The 19,278-nt window shown below is 46.1% G+C and overlaps 1 protein-coding gene across 2 annotated transcripts in view; it reads right to left on the bottom strand.

Annotated features, from left to right (window-relative positions):
- Tnks (tankyrase) overlaps positions 1 to 19,278 on the bottom strand; it is a 332,402-nt gene that overhangs the window by 214,249 nt on the left and 98,875 nt on the right. For both annotated transcript variants that reach the window (XM_075676418.1, XM_075676419.1), the window contains exon 8: positions 2,722 to 2,813. In XM_075676418.1, the coding sequence (XP_075532533.1) occupies positions 2,722 to 2,813 (92 nt within the window). The remainder of the gene's footprint in view (positions 1 to 2,721; positions 2,814 to 19,278) is intronic.

A 19,278-nucleotide genomic window follows, 5' to 3' on the forward strand; every position in this document is an offset into this window, starting at 1 on the left:
TGACCATATGCGCGAACGACCTGGCGTTGGTGTCCAGCATGGGGCAAACATATTCACTCGTTATCCGATCGTGGTGAGTCGGACTTCTAGATTTGTCGCGCGCCCATCGGCATGTTTTGTGGATAGCAACTCGGCTAGCAGGCATTGATCTATGAAAGGTGCAATAAATGCCCTTGTGATCGTTTGCACTACTGTGTTGTCGTTCCTTTGTCCCAAGTGTATGGGGGTGAGAACCCCACAAGGCATACATGACATATGCAATGTATTACTTGCACTTCGATAATAAAACTTCAATCTTGAAAAATCTTGGCATCCATAATGAAGAAAAACAAAACCCTTCATACAGAGAAGCAAAACACATGCTGCGTAACAATGTATTGGTTTCTGTTTCTCAGCTCTTTCCTTTAAATTTGAAACTCCAGAAAGCCTTCAGTATTTTGCATCAAGACATAACTAGCGTCCTCCTTGCGCAGTCCCACTGTTACCAGGTCGTAGAGAAGCCAGGACTTCATTCCTGTGGCTTCTGAATATGCGCAGTCATTTGTAAGCAAAAACTCGAAGGGTGCAGTCCCAAAACAAAATCCACAAACCTGAGGTCACACAATCTGCTATGCTCGAACTCCTCATGAATATAGCTCAGAGTTGTTATGAGCATCCTGCCATTGCAACAACATAAAACACAACACCTTAACGTCTGCTATGGTACTTATACAAAACATTAGAATGAAAAAAAAATTTTTTTTACTTCACACGGAGGTCCTTATATACCCTTCAGCTGCATTATGCAATCCAGCCACCTGCATAGAAAATGTAGCTCAAACTGGTTAGACTTCTACTTTCGAACATAATAGCTCTACTCTTTGCCTGATATTGCAAAAGGCTAATACTTCTCTCGTGTAGATTGAGTGACTCTAAAATAAGATACCGTACCTTTTGTCTGTTCTAAATTTAGAAGAACAACTTTCCTGTTGCTTTGCATCACTGGGAGCAGCCAGGCAAAACAGCTCCTACTTGCGTTTATGGTTGAATTTGTCCAAAATACACGGTGAGAAATGAAATTCTCAATAATTCTCCAGACGTTTACTGATCTGCTGCTATCACAAAGCTGTCTTGTCCATGACATATTGGCACACTGCAGGCACCACCGTTGTCTGCTGCATTAACTCGCTTTTCACGCAAGGGACATGTCACAGTGAGAGCAGACATCTCGGCGACGGTCACCACTTGCAAGAGTAGACAATGCGTGATTGCAAAGCCAGCAGCAGTGAAAAATAAATAAAATTCTGGGATTTTACACGCCAAAACCATGATGATTACGAGGCACACCACAGTGGGGATTAATTTTGACCACCTGGGGTTCTTTAATGTGCCCCTAATGCATGGCACACTGGCGTTATTACATTTCACTTCATCGAAATGCGGCCGCCAGAACCAGGATGTGATCTTGCGACTTTGGGCATAGCAGAACAGCACAAAAGCCACTATGCCAGTGCGACAGGTAAAGCCGGCAGCATTAACCATGGTAGCACGGTAAACAGAAATTCAAAAGGGACATTTTTAATACCAAGTCATTTCGGAACTACTTCTAACAGGGAGCGAGACGCTGGGCAACAGAGAGTTCAAAAATTGCCATGTTTTTCAAACATACGGACACGGTGTAAATATGTGGCATCGGCCGTTTGAGACTTGTTTGCAGCGCCGCATATTTACGTCTGACTCTCAAAGGGTTAAAAAGAAAAACAAATATAATGTACCAGATTTACCAATTGACACTGCCCTCAAGTGCAAATGAGCTTTTCCTTTCATGTTTAAGCAGCATGCCACACAATTGACACCTGCTATGAATGCGCTCACTCGCACAAAGTGACAGTCAATATGCCTGCCTGACTGCGGTGAATCTGCAACACGACCCCACCTCTAATCCCTCCTTTTGAATGCTTCCAGTTCTCTTTCACACGCACCCCTGGTGGGAGGATATATTGTCATGAGCCAGCAGTGAGAAAGAAATTACGATTGGCATGCACACCACGGAAGATGGGGGGGGGGGTGGGGGGTTCTGAGAAAGAATAAGTTCAGACTGATGAGGCAGGCTTTAGATCTTGTCACCATCTTGTCCAGCTAGTTGTCTTGCTAATGCAGTGTATATCTTCAAGTGTAATTTTGTGACAAAACTGGTAGAGGTGCAGGGCAGAATATACAGAAGCCCCATCAAGGAAGACATGGCCCCCTTCATCAAAATGTTTACCCAGTGTTCAAGTTTCCATCTTTCGGTTGTATTCAGGTCATCAAAATGGAGGTCAAGTGCTGCCACTTTGTTCCTCACACAATGTACACACAAAGTCACACGATCAGCAAAGGAGTAATGTTTTCCAACACGCCCACTATACGATTCATCACCAATGTTTAGTGATGTGTGGTTGTTACGACAGTGCTAGCTATGTTTAGCTGCTGTACTTTTTTGAGTCAGCCTTGCATATTGTTGAAGAAAACACAAATGCTTACAATTTACACCTATTCTAAACTGACTACAGAGATTTGTCGAACATTTTGCAAGAAAGCAAGGGCTTAAATTCAAATACATATGGTAAAACATTAGCTAATGGCTCTGAATAGAAGAGAGCAGTGTGAGGAACTGCTAGTGCTACTATGGCGATGTGTTAACGCTTATGAGCTCTGTATACAAACAAATAAAATTTTGTTTTAAATCACAAAATGACTTACTCTTCGTTCTTTTCATTGATGTTAGCATTCTTCCGGAGTAGCAATTCTATAGCCTGTTTGCGCTTGGGAAATGAAGAAACTGCAACCACGTGCTGCAAAGAATAAAGTTGGACAAGTAAGTTACATACTGCAAACTACGAGAGACGTTCTGAAAGTAAGTTTCGTCATTTATTTTCACACGCAATCTTTACTGCCAAAAAAAAAAAAAAACACACCATGGAACCACGAACTACACACCTTGCACTATTTCTCCACATGGTCGCCACCGACATTGAGACATTTGTCGTAGCATGCAATCAGTTTGAAGAAACCACTATGGTAAAACTTGGTGACCTACGATGCAAGGAATTGTCGTGCTGCCTGCTCCATCTCAGCACTGTATTGGAAATGACGCCCCGAAAGTGCAGCTTTCAATGCAGGGAACAGGTGCCCATTCATACCGGATAACAGCATGCGCTTCCATTGGAAACCACATTGTCCGCACACATCTAACTGCTATCGTGATTTGTACTCGAATAACCTCGGGCACGCCAGTCTGCGGCTACTCTTCCTTCTTTGGTGCTCTACACGTGTCACTCCTCCTCCGTTGACGCTCCTTCGGTCGCTGAACCAGCAACAGGTGTAGATTCTTACAGGCGATTGTTTGTTTTACCTGGTGTACCAACTTCTGTTTAAAAAAAATGACGAAACTTACTTTTGGAACATCCCTCATATTAATAACATACAGGAGCAAATATTGTGCAAATACTAATTACACTTTTTTTTTGTAGAGCCCGAAAGCTTGAAAAAAATATGCTGGTCATGGCAGTTTATGTAGAACAAGTTCTGCCTTGCAGGCATTTTAAACTTTCGGACTTACAAAATTCATACCAACAGTGCTAACTAAATATTGTGATTACAATTTCTTATTGCATTACCTAAAGAAAGACCAATATTAAGGGTGTAATATCAGCCTGCCAATATAGTTATAACTTCTAAGCCCCAGATGTGGTTGAGCAAATTTCACTAGTACATATATGCATACAGATGTTACTGCCCTAAAACAAAACATAGCACCCTTGATGGTAAACATCAGAAGATGAAAAGGTGAAAATGAGCGATTTTGTGCATGCACCACTATACATGCACGCTAAATAGAATTCCCACAAAATGTATCCATAACTGTACAATACACATTTGATTATGTGCTGTGTTCCCATGTGATTTGTCGAAAGTTTAATGGAAACAGACATATCAAAGGCATCCTGGGCTAGATACATATTGCAATTCTCTCACATCAGCAAGAATACAACAATGGGCCACTCGGTTTGTCTTCAACTGCTTCGGATGCACCTCTGTAATTTCTCTTCTATCGAAAGCGAACACAAACCCACTGAAATCGTATTACCTGCTTAAAATTCTTGTTTCAGTTAATTAAAGGGCAGTACTCCATAGACATTTCCGAAACCATAACCTTTTCTACTGGATATGCTACATGCCAACGGCACGAATCACTCCCTTTCAGACTAAAAAAGATGCTTTTAAATACTCTTTTCCCTAGGACTATATTAAACTGGAACTTGCTTACTAATTATAATTTGCTAAAGCCCATGCTAAACATGTTTGCTGCTCACCTTTAGTAGTGTTTTTCTTGTTTTGTTCTAGTGTATTTTTCTTTTTGTTGCAATCTTGCCATTCTTTGAGATCTTCAACTTTTGTAACCACCTGCCAAAATCTCCATTGGGGATAGCAGTATTTATACATTTTTAAAAAATTAATTTAAGAGGCAGACATTAGACAGTTTTAGTATAGCGTACGCTAAAAAATAGCGGGTCGTCACTGCGCATGCGCTGAACGCTAAACGAAATAGCGCGTATAGCGGGCGTACGCAACGCAAACGAGTTAGCGTTAGCGTTTTTGCGGGGTTTGCGGAGCTTGCGGGAAACATGGCGGCGGTCCCGGCTGCCCACTTCGAATTGAATTTGGCGTTGCTTTTGTAAAATGCACTTCATTCGTAGCAAATGAATGTGTAAACGGCTTTCGCCTAGTCTCAGGCCGCTTCGACGACAGAGTATTATGGATAACCTCGTGGTGTTTTCGAGATCGCTTCTCGTTTCGAACGAGTCGAAGCCTAACGAAAGAAACATTCGAGATGTCAGCGCCACCTGTCGCTAAAGGCGCGAAAATAGCCGCAACGACGGCATATGGCCTCTGAGATCAGAAGATATCGCCGGCCAACTAAAATTGTAGAAAACGTGCGCTGCTTAGCGTACGCTATATTATAGCGTATAGCGTACGCTATAGTTGCGGACGCTAAACTAAAACTGTCTATTACTTGAAAGGTAAATAGCAGAGTGGTATTAGCTAGTTAACAGATGTTCAGTCCTTTTACAGCACACATCCCAACTGCAGGATTGAAGCCATGCAATGAGGAGGTAATATCCATTTAACAGAAATCCTGTGCTTAGCTAAACTAGGTCCTCAAAACCTACGGCAAAATTCATTCACATTTTTCTGCAGTGCTGTTAAGTGTAACAGCTGGAACCTTGTGCAATTCTGCATAAATACTGAGGACTTGTTTATTGAAATAAGCCTTAGCTTGTGGGTACACTCGACTCTCATGTGTCCTCTGATGTTTTCCCCGCATGGCTCTTGTGGCTCCTGTAATCCGGCTTCCAAAGGCTTTGCGAAGCAGCATGTCGCACGTGAAGGGAGACAGCCTGGCGGACCATGGCACTGAAGTGTCGCACTTTGCTTCCCGCATTCTAGTTAGCCTCACATGAATTGAGATTACTCCTTCGATTCAAGAAAGTGAGCTTTGTTCAAGTGAACTTAGCATCTGAGTAGCCTTTTGTTATACCTCTGTCACATGAACAAACTATAGTGCACTTTGAGCAAGTGCACTTAGCGCACTGAGTGTCGTTTTGGCGCCCCACTGCTAGACAAGAAAGAAAAGTGTTCTTTCAAATTGGTGGTCATGAAGATCGGGAGTCATAAGGAAATGTGGATATTTGTTAACTTAAAAATGCATGTACAAAAACAGTTTGTTATTCTTAGAAACAGCACTTACAATAAACTTAAGTGTAAGTGAAATAATTCATCACAACCTCAAAAGCAAGACTAATCATCACCAGCCAAGACAAGACAACAAGACTAGAACATTACCAGTCCAAATGACTCAGTTCGCCAAACAACTGCGCGGCTCTTACCCGGCGTAGCCGTAAACAGCTCGAGAGTGAGTTCTAGTTTTTTGCTACGTGAGTGTTTCCTTTTTCTTTTTTTTCGTTGTTGCACATCTTACTACCTTGCAACATTAGCAATTTAAAGTAAAACGGCATTAGACATTACTCCTGATATTACTTTCAATATTACTTACTTTTCACTCATTCCTATGAGGCTACGAAGTGTTCACCGAACAGACTTGCCGCTGAGTGAGCTCTGCGGTACATGTCACCAAGCACTCCTGTATGGCAGCCTCAGAATGACACTAGCAGTGAAGTGCACTCCCTGAATGTGCACTCAAGTTTGCCCATGTGACAGGGATATTAGTCGAACTGGACATCGCACCCCATGGGTGATGTGCATGCAGATTTCCTGCCTCTTGCACTACTTTAGCGATTGTTGAGTGCACTGAGTGTACAAAGCGTGATTGGAGTCACCCTTGGTTTGCTGTCACCTGCACACTGTCTGCGCTGCTGCCCCAGACTACGATCACCCCAGGCAATAGAGGTGGCTGTGGCCAGATGGGCACAACGACTTCAGCGGCCGCCTGTGTCCAGCTCGCAACCCTCAGCAACAGCGAAAAGCACCAACAGTCACCAACGGCTACTGCAGCTCTTGCCAGCAGGGTGCGTCGGTGCAAGCGATGCTTGCTCGTGCCGACTAGTATGTCCCCATTTCCGGGATCCTGGCCTGGAGTCATGCTGTCAAGTCTGCAGAGCTGCTGCTGTGACCAACAGACGACAGCGGTGTACCCCAGAGAAGTTGTCGGCAAGCATGATGGACAGGGTGTGGACATTTCCTCGGCGCGGCCACTGTCGCATGTACTACGTCTTGTTTGCGAAGCACGCATTGATGTTGGACCGTGTGATCGCCAGAGTATGTAGTGATTTAACCCTTTGAAGGTTTTTGCCGTACATGTATGGCAGCGGTTTTCTGTCCCGCAAGGTCTTTGCCATACGTGTATGGTTTCAACCCTCCGTTTGAAATTTCACACCATAATGACGATGCGTGCTCACTGGGAGGTGCTGCCACCTCTTAGGACTTACAAGAAGCCTTTGAAATTTCTGCTACCTTCTTGCAGAGATAAACAGAACTGATTTCTAGCTTCAGCGCGTCGCGCAGACTGCGGCAAAACCCCTTTTGCGGTTTCGATTTCGCCGCATGATCGCAACGGAAGTGCGTGAAACGTGATCTTTCTCTTTGTCGGCACTCTCTTGCAGGGGTTGCAGAAGTTGATTTCTACCTTGATTGGCACTGCTCATAGCTTGTTTATCTCGCCGCTCGCGAGGTATTCTCGCTCTCAGCGGCAACGCACTTTCACGGATTCAGTTCCGCCGCGTGATCGCAACGGAGGCGTGCGAAACATGATTTTTCTCTTTGTCGGCACTCTCTTGCAGGGGCGGAAGAAGTTGATTTCTATCTTGATTGGCACTGCTCTTAGCTTGTTTATCACTGCCATTCACGAGGTATTCTCGCTCTCTGCAGCAACGTGCTTATGCGAGAGGGTGCCTCAGACCTATGCCCAAGGCAGCTGCATGCAGAGATGTCATGTGTGTGCCAACACAACTCGTCACTCCAAGAGGAGAACAGACATGCGTTTTAGGTGTGCAGAATGCTATAAGGCACTGTGCGTAGGCCTGTGTTTCAAGGAGTGCCACACTCTGAAATACTATTGAACATTTTGCAGTTCTGAGTGATGCCGACACCAAAATACTGTTCCTAATTTTTGTTTACTATTTATTCCCGACTTTATACATTTTGTACATTCAAGATCCGCAATAAAGTAATTTGACCACCTGGGAAAGTTCTTCTCAAAATAATTTGACCCTCAAATTGTGGAGATGTGGGGACGCTCGAGTCTCAGTGTCCCCTGATGTTGTTTTCCCCATATGGCTCCTGTGTTCCTGTAATCAGGCTTCTCTGTGCAGTGAACCATCGGCGGTGGGCAGTGTGGTTACAGATTAGCATGAGAGATGGCACGAGTGTTGCGCTGCTAACGCCAGCTGATGGGGGGATTACTCGAGCACAAAAGGGAGTAGGCCGTCCCTTTTCGGATTGGGGTTGGCGCGCGACGCGTACGTTTCGTGCGTGCACCGATCCACGCTTCGCGAGGCCGTCCCGAGAAAAGCTTTGGAGCGGGGCGCCGAGATGGACAAACACGATCGTACGAACTCCCTACCGTTCAAGTGACCGTACACAAATAGACGTTGGTGTCCAGCATCGGGGCAAACATATTCGCTCACTATTCAGTCGTGGTGAGTCGGACTTCCTCGATTTGTCTTGCGCCCAAATTCAGCTAGCAGGCATTAGTGTATGAAAGGGGAAATAAATGCCCTTTTGATTGTTTGCACTACTGTGTTGTCATTCCTTTGCCCCAAGAGCACATTTGTGAGCCAAGCTAGAGACTTTTATGCCAGAAACCAAGTGTGGAGATACGTATTCTTGGTGTTTTTTTGCACCTGCTATGATTATTCCCACTTCCCCATGGCACTGCCGCGTTCTCCATAGACACTGGTGGATTCAGAAAGGGAGGGGGTCCCAGGCCCTACCTGAGACACACTCATTTATACTTCAGAGTCGGACATTGTTGAACATGGTTATTTATTTATTTTTACTTTTTTGCCTGCTCGAATATCTGGAGCAGGTGCATGTCAGTGTAGGCGTGGTGCAATACATGCGATAAATGACAATTTGGAGAATTTGGAGAAGCATTTAGCAGCATTTCTTCAGAGCGGGCACAGTTTGGCACAATTGGCACAGCACTTCCATCACTGCACAGGGGAAACCTCTGCATAAGTGGCTTACAAGCCATCCATGCTTCAGCTGCATTGCTGCCTTTGTGCCAGCGCCTTTCTGATGTGCTCCTCAGCCATTGTCAAGGGAAAAGAAATTTTAAGTAGTGCCAAGAGCCTTCACTCAGTCATCTGGTCACTGGTACAAAAAAGGTGAATATGCGTCATTGAATGCAATAGAGCCATTATGCGAATGATGCTAAGGGGTAAGCCTCCCGCTTCACCAGACAGCATCGACAAGACAGTATGCAAATACAATGCTGGGACCCACTGTGCTTTCGTGGAATATTGTGCGACACTTGCTCTGCGATCTGGCCAAGTGCTCTTCAAAGAGCAGCAGAAAAGAATGGCTTGGGGAAAAAAGGTAAGCAATGCACTTCAGACTAAATGCAAAACACTCCAGATGCCCTGCATTCAATAGAACATGAATGACTACAATTTTGGCGTCTTTTGATAAAGTAAAATCTAAGGCACAACATTGAAAGCCATTTCCTCAAAACTGTTTTTCTTGCCTACTGCACAGCTTGTTCCGCTGACTTCTTCATGACTGCTACATCTTTTTCAATTCTCTCTCTCTCTCTCTCTTCTTTTACTATAGTCCTTGAAGCACGGTTTCCATCATGATATTCTTGCTTTTCCAGCATGACTTTCTTTTTTTTTTTTTGATGATTCAAATAGTTCACAGTCTAGGTGCCTGTTATACAATCACCTCATAAAAAAATGAAAACTAAAAAAAATTATGTCGTAAATAAAAAATAAAATAAATGTCTTGACCTCAACCATTCACTTCGGTACGCACAGTGCTTAGAACAAGTCTTCAGGCTTAGTTATTCAGGCTTAGAACAAGCCCAAAATTAGAAAAAGATTTGTAAATAACAAAGTTGAGATCTGACTTTAAAATTTTACAACACTTGTGGGGATGCGCGACTCTCACGCGTCGCGTCCCCTGATATGTTGGTTTTCCGCATAGCTCCCGTCTCCTGTAATCCGGCTTCACTGCGTGGCCTGGGGCCTGTGGCGGTCAGTGTGGTTAGAGCGCAGTACGAGAGATGGCGCGAGTGTTGCGCTGCTAACGCCGCCTCACGGCGGAGTTACTTGGGTGCGGAAAAGGGAAGGCGCTTCCTCTTTGGCTGCGGGTCGGCGAACGCCGCGGACGTCTCGCGCATGCACCGATCCATGCTTCTGCGAGACCGCCTCCTTGGAACGCACCACCGTTCGCGTGACCGTATGCGCGAACGACCAGGCGTTGGGATCCAGCATGGGGCGAACATATTTGCTCGTTATCCAGTCACGGTGAGTCGGACTTCTAGATTTGTCACACGCCCATCGGCATGTTTTGTGGATAGCAACTCGGCTAGCAGGCATTGATCTATGAAAGGTGCAATAAATGCCCTTGTGATTGTTTGCACTACTGTGTTGTCGTTCCTCTGTCCTAAGAGCACGGATGAGAAGCCCACACACTACAGCAACATTATCAATAATTCTGCCAATTTCTATCAAAATCCATGAGAAAATAAGGAAGTTGATTTTGGAAGCCACAACCCCCCTAAAGGAGCCCCTCACCAGGCCCCATAGCAAATTTTGGTTATGCCGCAAAAATTTTTCAAGTCTGCTTACTAATAGCCGGGATAGAAATATTTCAGTGCCACGAACCCATGATTTCAGCAGGCAGGCTCCACTGCATAGCGAGACTCCCTCTCCACTTGCCCCGTCTTGCCTTCGCAAGTGACATCCCTTCCCTGCGTTCTCCCATGCCGAACCTCGAGGATCATGTGACACATAAGTCACGTGCCCCACCTTCACTTTCTTTTTCTTCTCTTTTTTTTTTTTTTTTCGACGATGCGCATTTCCGCTGATGGCTACGCGCGAGCCGTTATCATTTCATGCAGCGCACGATTTTGCGCGCTGTACACAAGGACACATGACTAGCAGTATAATTCAGTGCCACACGAATACCGAGGCAGACCAAGTGGATCGCCGAGCATGATCATGCGCTGGAACACGGCAGAAAATGGCATAGTTTCGGTACCTGTGCATGTGACCGCACGACCATGGGAACAAGCAGACGAAGCGGAAGTACATCTCTCTTGCTTTGGTGGAAAGTAAAGCAAAAAACACGCAGACATTCTGTTTGGGTGTTTTATTATTTATCTAAGCTTCAATTTACGTGTCACCACGAGCGATGCCACACTGCGAACTTGAGTATGTAGGCGGAGGGACGCGAGTACGTCAACCTCCGGCTTGGAGCGCGACGGTGGCAAGGAGAAAAAAAAAAAACGGCATTCGGTTCTGCGGCGTGTAGCGATGTAATACTTTGCAGACACGATCATTATCACGCAATGTATGCTCTGCACTTGTCAGCTCAAAATAGCCAGACCTGGTAAGGGGCCTTTGAAGGCCAACTGCAAAGAAATTTCACTTGGGCTAAGTTGCCTATAAATGCTAAGCACATACTATCAATGTAATCTTGGCAAAGCCACAGGGCTGGTGATTGTCTAACTGTTGTATTAGCAGCTCTCAAATAGTGCTAAGCAGACGACGCATGCACCTGGATAGCAAGTGGTAGTGATGTGGATATGGCTAATGTCCCACAACTGTACACGACTGCTAATCTCTCAGTTGCTCCCAGGCACGTCATCCACACAACATTTGTAAGTTGATGGGTGTCTCTTTTGGCGTGCTTTCTCGTTGCGCACTTGGTTTCGGCTGTTGCAAAAATGCCGACGCATTGCGTGGCCATCAGGTGCTCAAACATATACTCGAACACGAGCGATGGCTGTGCAGTACACAACACTACATAGAGGAAGGGCGAACACATCTTTCCTGTCCCAGCTTTCAGGGCAGAAGAGTGCACCCCACCGCAGCAAGCAAGTGCAATGCAGACCAGCCAACATGTATAAAGCCTGTAAACTCCAGTTGGCAAAGCTGCACAAGCTACGTTTCGAGAGCACAGTCCTTTGCAAGGTTTACTTGCAAAACAATTTCTCAGGAAGACTATAAGTACTATAAGCCATGATGATGCCCAAAAAGCAAAGGTCAGTTGTATTGAAGGGAAATATTCTCAAGCCATCATTTCTGGTGGAGCATCATCTTGGACCCATGACGCAAATTGTCTCTACATCAGATGCATCAAAGTAGGCCAACAAAAGCCTTTCTGACACAGTGCCAGAAATGGTGCCAGCAGGAACCTCATGCTATATTTGTCCCTAACGGGAATTCGACGCGGTGGCCATTGTGTAGATGTGGCGGCAAGCAATGCCGGAATGCGGCACCGCCCCCAGTACAGGGAAACTTTACCATAACCGAACTCCAACCTGTTTAGCCATGACTTTGCCAAGCCCACGGCCGGGCTAAAGGTTAGACTCCTCTTGCCCGGCTGTACCAAGCCTCAGCTACTTGTCATCCTTTACTACAGATGGCAGTAGTTGTCTGATCTGTTGACTCCTCAGGTAGCCAAGGTCAAAGCAGGTTAAAGGTACGAATATAGTCTGGCGTTTCCAGTGTGTCAGGCAGCGGTTGGTGTAGTCTGATACATTACGCCAGAGATTTTAAAATTGCTAAAATTTTACCCTCTGTATAGTTCAGTGCGTTAAACGTGGCCTGCAGAAGCACAATGATCAGCTGTTGCTACAGTGCATGCACACAAGGTCACGGCGACCAAGCGCATTGTTGTTTGTTGAAGACACAAACTTTACACACTCACTTCAGTGAACCCGAACTGTATGTAGACCAGATATTTTTATAGCTTCATAGCGCAAGTGTCAGCCCCGTTAATAGTCTTGACACCAGGTGCTGCCTTCTGGTGAGGGCTGCTAGAGACAGGAGAAAATGCACTGCAGTGCGTGTTCTTGCGATTTGCGATGCATGTTTGCATGTTGTCCTGTTTTTAGACGCACCTTTGGCACATCTGGTGGGCTGTTTGATTTTAGACGTGTTCTTACCGCGTCTTCCGAGCGAGATGTACAAAAGCTACACATCCAAGCGGCACTATACCACCGGTGGCTGCACCAACAGCCAGTGAGAGAGAAAGCTGCTCAAGCAAAAGCCCTACGAAGTTCACAGACACACAAGGAGCTTGTTTGTATAGAGTGTATTCGCTGCACAAGTTTCTTGAGGAGCCTGAGAAGAACAGTGGCCTTGAATAGAAAAGATTTCATGCCCAGCAAGCTTGCTTGGGTGGGTGTTCATTTTGTTGTAAAGCACATGATAATGTGTCTTGCCTTTCCGCACAATGGGCCGGTTGGGATCGAATCAGACTCTAGTAAAGGTTCATTAAACACTTCCTGTCAGTGCCCCATGTTGTGCGGGATAAAATTTTCAGCAAGTTCATTGTTTTTTAAGCATTTCACCTTGAGATACCTATGTGCGGAATAAAAGTTTATTTACAGTCAAGTGTACAGTAAAACCTCGTTAAACCGTACCCCCTTAAACAGTAGTTTCCTTTTAAAAGTAGTAAAGTCAAATCCCCGACTCAGCGGCCAATGAACATAATATGTTTTGTATCCGCATAAACTGTACCAGCTTATTGCGTACACATCGGTTAAAATGTACCGCATTTACACGACTGTAAGTCGACCTATTTCTTTAAATTTGAATATCTGAAGTGGGGGAGTCGACTTACAATCGAAACCAAAACATGGCACCGCCGAAAAAGCAAGGCCAACAGGAGCTACAACGTACCGTATTTACTTGCATAATGATCACACTTTCTTGTAAAAAAAATTCGGCGCAAATTCGGGGTTGCAATCATTATGCGGGTTCAATTTCCCACGAAAAGAAACATTTTATTTTTTCATCCCACATTTGCTGCGGAATGTCAAGCAGACGACTGTCGCTGTCAGTGGGGGCAATGCATAGGTGTGGGACACCAAAACATAAATGGTGGCTGGCGGAGCAAGACGAACGCGCTGAACACGATTTTTTTTTCTCGCGAGTACATTACGTGCATTTAAACAGTTTCTTCCACATTAGTCAGGAATGATATCGTTAACATCGGCAAGTTTGCGACAATAACGTAGCCATGTCCACTTTGAGGGGACAGAAACAGAGATTGGTGCGCTTAGCTGCCAGTGACATGGAAACACATGGCGGGCATGCTGCGGGAACTGCAGCATTTGTCTTCACTGCTATCCTAATACGGCACGCTTCTGCTAAGGGTAGGTGAATATCTTAGCTGCGTTACAAGCGTCGGCGTATAAATAGGGTACACTTCTAACGTATCAGTGTAAAAGTGGCCACTATAGTTGCCGCTCGTGATTTGTTGCGTGCCCACAAGTGCAGACGAGAAGAATCGAAAGGCGCCCTTTTATGTTATTGTTGACCAAAACCATTACAAAGCCTACAAATAATAAAGCTGAGGCAAGTTTGGTTGTAGCTTTTTTTTTTTTCATAGAAATGCGAAAAGTGATGAAAGGAATGAAATGGGGCATCTCCTTAAGAATGTTGGGTGCGTGCAGACCGCTTGGTATATCTTCAAGAGTCGCTCGCGCCGCATTCGACAGATGGTAAGCGCGATCATCATTAGCTAGACTTGGCACACGACATATCGCTTTGACAAATTCAGGATGCGATCATTATGCGAGTAAATACGTTAGTTACAATTTTATGTTTGCTATATGGCCCTACCCGTACCTTTTCTCTATCCCGCGTGTTTGTTTGCTTTTCGGAAGGGTTTTTCAACATTTTTTAGAGTTTTACAGTGCACACAACACTTATGGGGCCATGTCGATAGTTGAAGGAAGCGCCACTGTTCCATTCGCGGCGGCACCCTCACAACGGCGGCACTTGCGGGGAGCATTGGTAGTTCATGAAAGAGCAGACACCGCTCACGTGTTTCTCCTTCCCTGTAGCTCTTAGCTTTCTCTATGCTCTTAGCACTCTTAGTTTGACCAAAGGCATTGGTTTGATGCGTTCAACTCGACTGCCGGCCACGTGCTACTTCCATGCTTCCTCAGCCGTCATGAGTGCTCCAGGCCCACCAATCATTTCGCACTCGTTCACAGCAGCATTCAAGAGGGCTGCCATCCTTTACGCCGAAAAAACAAATTGCTGCGCAGTGGGCCGCAAGTTCGATGTTTCTGAACGGGTGGTGCAAGAGTGGCGACTGCAGCAAAGTGAAATTTTCACCTGTGCCGGCAAGTGAGGAATTTCTCACGTGCTGAAGTCTGGATGCTTTCCGGAGCTGTAAGCCATGCTTGCGGCGTACGTCGCTGAAATGCGTGATCAGTCCCTGCCAGTGAAGTGCGACATGGTCATGAAACAAGCTCAGATCTTCGCTTTTTAAGGACCTGCTCCGCCGTGAGTACAACGAGTGGCTGGTGGCAGAAGACCGCGAACTTACGCCAACCGAACCTGTCAAAATAGCTTCCCTGACGGCTGTGTGTAGTTGGGTGCATTCGGCGTAGGCTGCTGTTCCACAAGATGTCGTGGTCCGGTCGTTTGCCAAATGCGGAATTTCACTGGACGACAATGCGCTGTGGGACCGTAGTGGCGATGAAGATGGCAGCACTAGTGAAGACGAGTAGTCCAGTGTCCATGTCAGCTACTAATAAATTTTCGTTATCGAATGCGCCCTCGAGTATGATCTTTTTTTAAATTTATTCTTTACAGTCGCACACGATATGGGAGGGGGGGGGGGGGGGTCAACTTACATTTGACTCAACTTACAATTCACTTTTCTTCGCGCAAACATGGTGGTGCGTCATCTCCATGTGGCAGCCTGGCAGAACAACAAGCCTCAGAGATCGGAACAACGGCCTCCAAGCGGCCTGTGCATTTGCGTGTGAAGCCATATCAACATCATCATTTCGGCGCCGTGCCAGAGAGCGTTGTGGCGTCGTGCAATCAAGGACTCGCGTCATGCCAAAGCTTGGATAAAGAAGACGCCGGGTGCTCAGTGCAGAAGAAAAATTAGACATTGTTCGTGCTATCCAATGTGACACGAAGAACTCGGCGCTGGCACTCGACAGGAATCTGCTGTTCAGTACGGTGTGTGGCATTTGGAATGTGAAGAAGGTGCTTGGTAGTGCTGCTGCGACCGTGAAGAGATGTGGGCTATGAGGTTCCACTTTTCGCCATCGTTGCCTCTGTTGTTGCCGAAGTGTCGACTAGCGAGGACAACACGGAAAGCGACAGCACGGGCGATTCAGGCCCGACAGCGGCAGAAGCTGTGCGTTACGTCAGCCTCATGAATGCAATCGTCGCGATGAGACCAGCACCCCGCAATGAAAAAGGCGCCCCGCGAGTTTTGCAGAGCTACCGTGCGCGTGCACGGAGAATACGTAACGACAATGAGGAATCTGCCATGCGAGTGTTTGCTGAGAAGAGGGGGCTGGCTGAAAAGCTGGCTCACAGCTTCAGTAAGTTTGAGACCGCTGTCGTTGCTCCTAGGCCGCGGCGGCATCCAACGAAATTTAACACTTCTGTCACACGAAGTGAATAAATACTGCATGTTTTTTTCCCCTTTCATCGCACTCTCTCAGAATTCCGTTTTTGATAGGTAAGTGGGCGATCTCACGCTATTTTGACTATTTAGGGCGTTCGCTTTTGTATGTACTAGACTACTGTTTAGTACATACTTTTTCCGAGCTCCGGCCAACTACGGTTTAACGAGGTTTCACTGTAATGCCTAAGAACTTGCACTCTTTGTTCACAGGTATTTGTTGCCCATACATTTTGATATTGGGATCTGCAATGAGCCCTTTGTTTCTTGTAAAAAGCAGACAATACCTTTTGTTCGGGCTCACTTTAAATCCGTTTTCGTCTGCCCATTTGGCCACTTTGTTCAAGCCTTTTTGTACTTGCCTCTCACACACTGCAAGGTTGCAGGATTTGAAAACTATCTGTATGTCGTCTATGTAAATGGAATAAAAAATGGCTGGCGGTAATGCAGCACGAAGAGTGTTCATCTTCACGATAAAGAGCGTGCAGCTAAGCGCACCTCCTTGGGGTACACCAGTTTCTTGTATAAAAGGTTGCGACAATACATTGCTGATTTTCACATGGAAGGTACGTTTGGACAAATAGCTTTCTAGTATGTTTAACATATTTCCACGAATGCCCATTCCCAACAAGTCTCGCAAGGTTCCATATTGCCACGTACAAATGCATCACAGATACTTCCTTCAATGCGCACAAGGTGATCAGCCGTGGACCGCCCTTCTCTGAAGCCACACTGATAGGAATCAAGCATATTGTTCAGTTCAAGGAAATGTATGAGTCAACGATTAATCATTTTTTCAAACAGCTTACACAGGCAACTTGTAAGAGCTATCGGGCGATAACTTGCCGCCAAGGGTGGGTCAGCTTCAAGACGGGAATAACAATAGCTTCCTTCCATGAGTATGGCAGGTATCCACCAGCCCAGATAGAGGTGAAAAGTGCCAGAAGTGTCATCTATGTGTCAGTGCGTAAGTTTTTAATTATGTCATACGATTCTATCAGCTACCGGTGCAGAGCTTCTACATGTGCTCAAGGCAGTTTTAAGCTCGGCAACATTAAAAGGACAATTGTATGGTTCATCCAGACGGCATTTACGATCCAGTGCCTTAAGTTCAGCTAATTGTTTATATTTGAGGAATGATCTTGTGTAATGTGTGGAGCTTGATACATGCTCAAAGTGTTTGCCCAGAGCATTGGCCTGGTCATCCAAGGTAGTCCCTTGGCCGTCAACTAAGGGCAATGGGTGGATTTGCTGCTCCTTTAGGCCACCGGTCGGAGGTCGATGGCCCCTTCTGCTGGGGTGGCGGAGCAGCGCTAGCTACAACCGCAGGGAGGGCAGATGGCTTCACTGCCGGCTCATCCCATGTGGGCCGGACAGCAGCCGGAAGCCGCTGTGGTGCCGCCTCTGACGCGCCACTTCGGCAAAGCTGTTCTTCGGCAGGTAGGTTACCTGCCTGCATGCTTCTTTGAATTAAATATTCTTTTACTTTTATCGTCACAATTTCTTTTTCTTTCTTCCAGCATGGACACGACCGCTAGTACCCGGCATGCTACCCATCACAGTTTGCACAGTGGAAAGAGTTCTTGCAAGCTTCAGAGGTGTGTTCATGGGCACTGGATTTCACACAAGTTTGGCGGCCTCAGCAGCTCTGCGAACTGTGGCCGAAACGCTGGCATTTAAAACATTGAAGGGGATTCGGCACGTATGGCCTAACGCGAAGTTTGATGTACCCGGCCTCGATGGACTCGGGCTGGACACTTGAACTGTAGGTGATTATCAGGTGCTTGGTTTGGATTTCTCTGCCATCCCGCCTCATCTTAATTCTTCTGACATTAGTAACATTCTGCTCACTAAAGCCTTCCAAGAGTTCAGACTCAGTCAGCTCGAGCAAATCATTGTCTGAGACAAGGCCGCGGGTTGTGTTCATAGTACGGTGCTGGTTACTGTTACTTGGGTCTCCCAAAATGACACTAGTTTCGGCAGTTTCTCATATTGCTTTTGATCGCGGAGCTCCAGGAGGCTCGACACCTTATAACCGGGACCAAAAACATCAGTCAAAGACTTTGATACAAGGAATTGTGAAATGGTTCGCACTGGTTTGTCGGGTTTTTCCGAGTGAATTACATGGAAATGTGGGAAGTTGTGGACTTGGCGTCCAAAAAGCTGAAAGACATCTTCGGTGTGCACTCGTTTCTGAGGGAGTTTAGGAAAAGCATTCTCCATAAGTATTGATGGGGTTTTGGGCAGCGATGCCAACCACCCACTATGGAGCCATGTGACAGAAGTTCCTTCAAGGGAAGCCCTTCCTACGCCAGCCATACATCGCTGCTATAACCAAATACAGCATAACCAAGACTGTCTAGCCACACAAGGTTAACCCTTGCCGCCGAGAAACTCGGAAGTGATAAGAAGTGAGGAGAGGACAGGAAAGATTAAAAGTGAGAGAGAAAGACGAAGAGTGAAGAGGAGGACAGGAGAAGGCAACTACTGATTTCCTCCAGGCAGGTCAATCTGAAGGTGCCGTCTATGTGAAGCCGAGGCCAAAGAGGTGTGTTGCCTCCACCGGGGGGGGGCTTAAAGGTCCACACACCTGGCATCGGCTCAACCCCCAGGATCCCCCTTTCCCCAAACATGGCTAAGCTGCGCACAACTACACGAGAAAGGGTCCAACCCTCTGCTCACATACGTGGTGTCACAACACACCAAACGCCTGCTCACGCAGACGTCCCTGCAGCGGAGGAAAGCAGCATATGACTAGCGTGCACAAAAACATGGCTATGCACACATCAATGCCTGATGACTTCTTTTCTTTCTTCCACGCAATTCGTGGGTGCTTGAACTGCTGTAACATGCAATACCCACTCAGCTACATTAGAAGCATGTTGAGTCATTGCTAACAGAGCTGGTGCACCACTCAGCGATGTCGTACATGAATGGTATGCTAATTATTCTGGGTACTCTATTGACTGTGAGGGAGAAAATAATAAAGTGCCTGTAATTGGCTGCGCAAAAAACACAAAAAGTAATGCTTCTACCCTGTGCACACTGCACTGGCCCACTAATTGGTTATGTTGCTGAGTGTGTCTGTTGGTGTGAAATGCTGCTCATACTTGCGTCGTGTCA

Source organism: Dermacentor variabilis, unplaced genomic scaffold (assembly GCF_050947875.1).
Source record: "Dermacentor variabilis isolate Ectoservices unplaced genomic scaffold, ASM5094787v1 scaffold_12, whole genome shotgun sequence".
In the NCBI taxonomy this organism is placed as follows: domain Eukaryota; kingdom Metazoa; phylum Arthropoda; class Arachnida; order Ixodida; family Ixodidae; genus Dermacentor; species Dermacentor variabilis.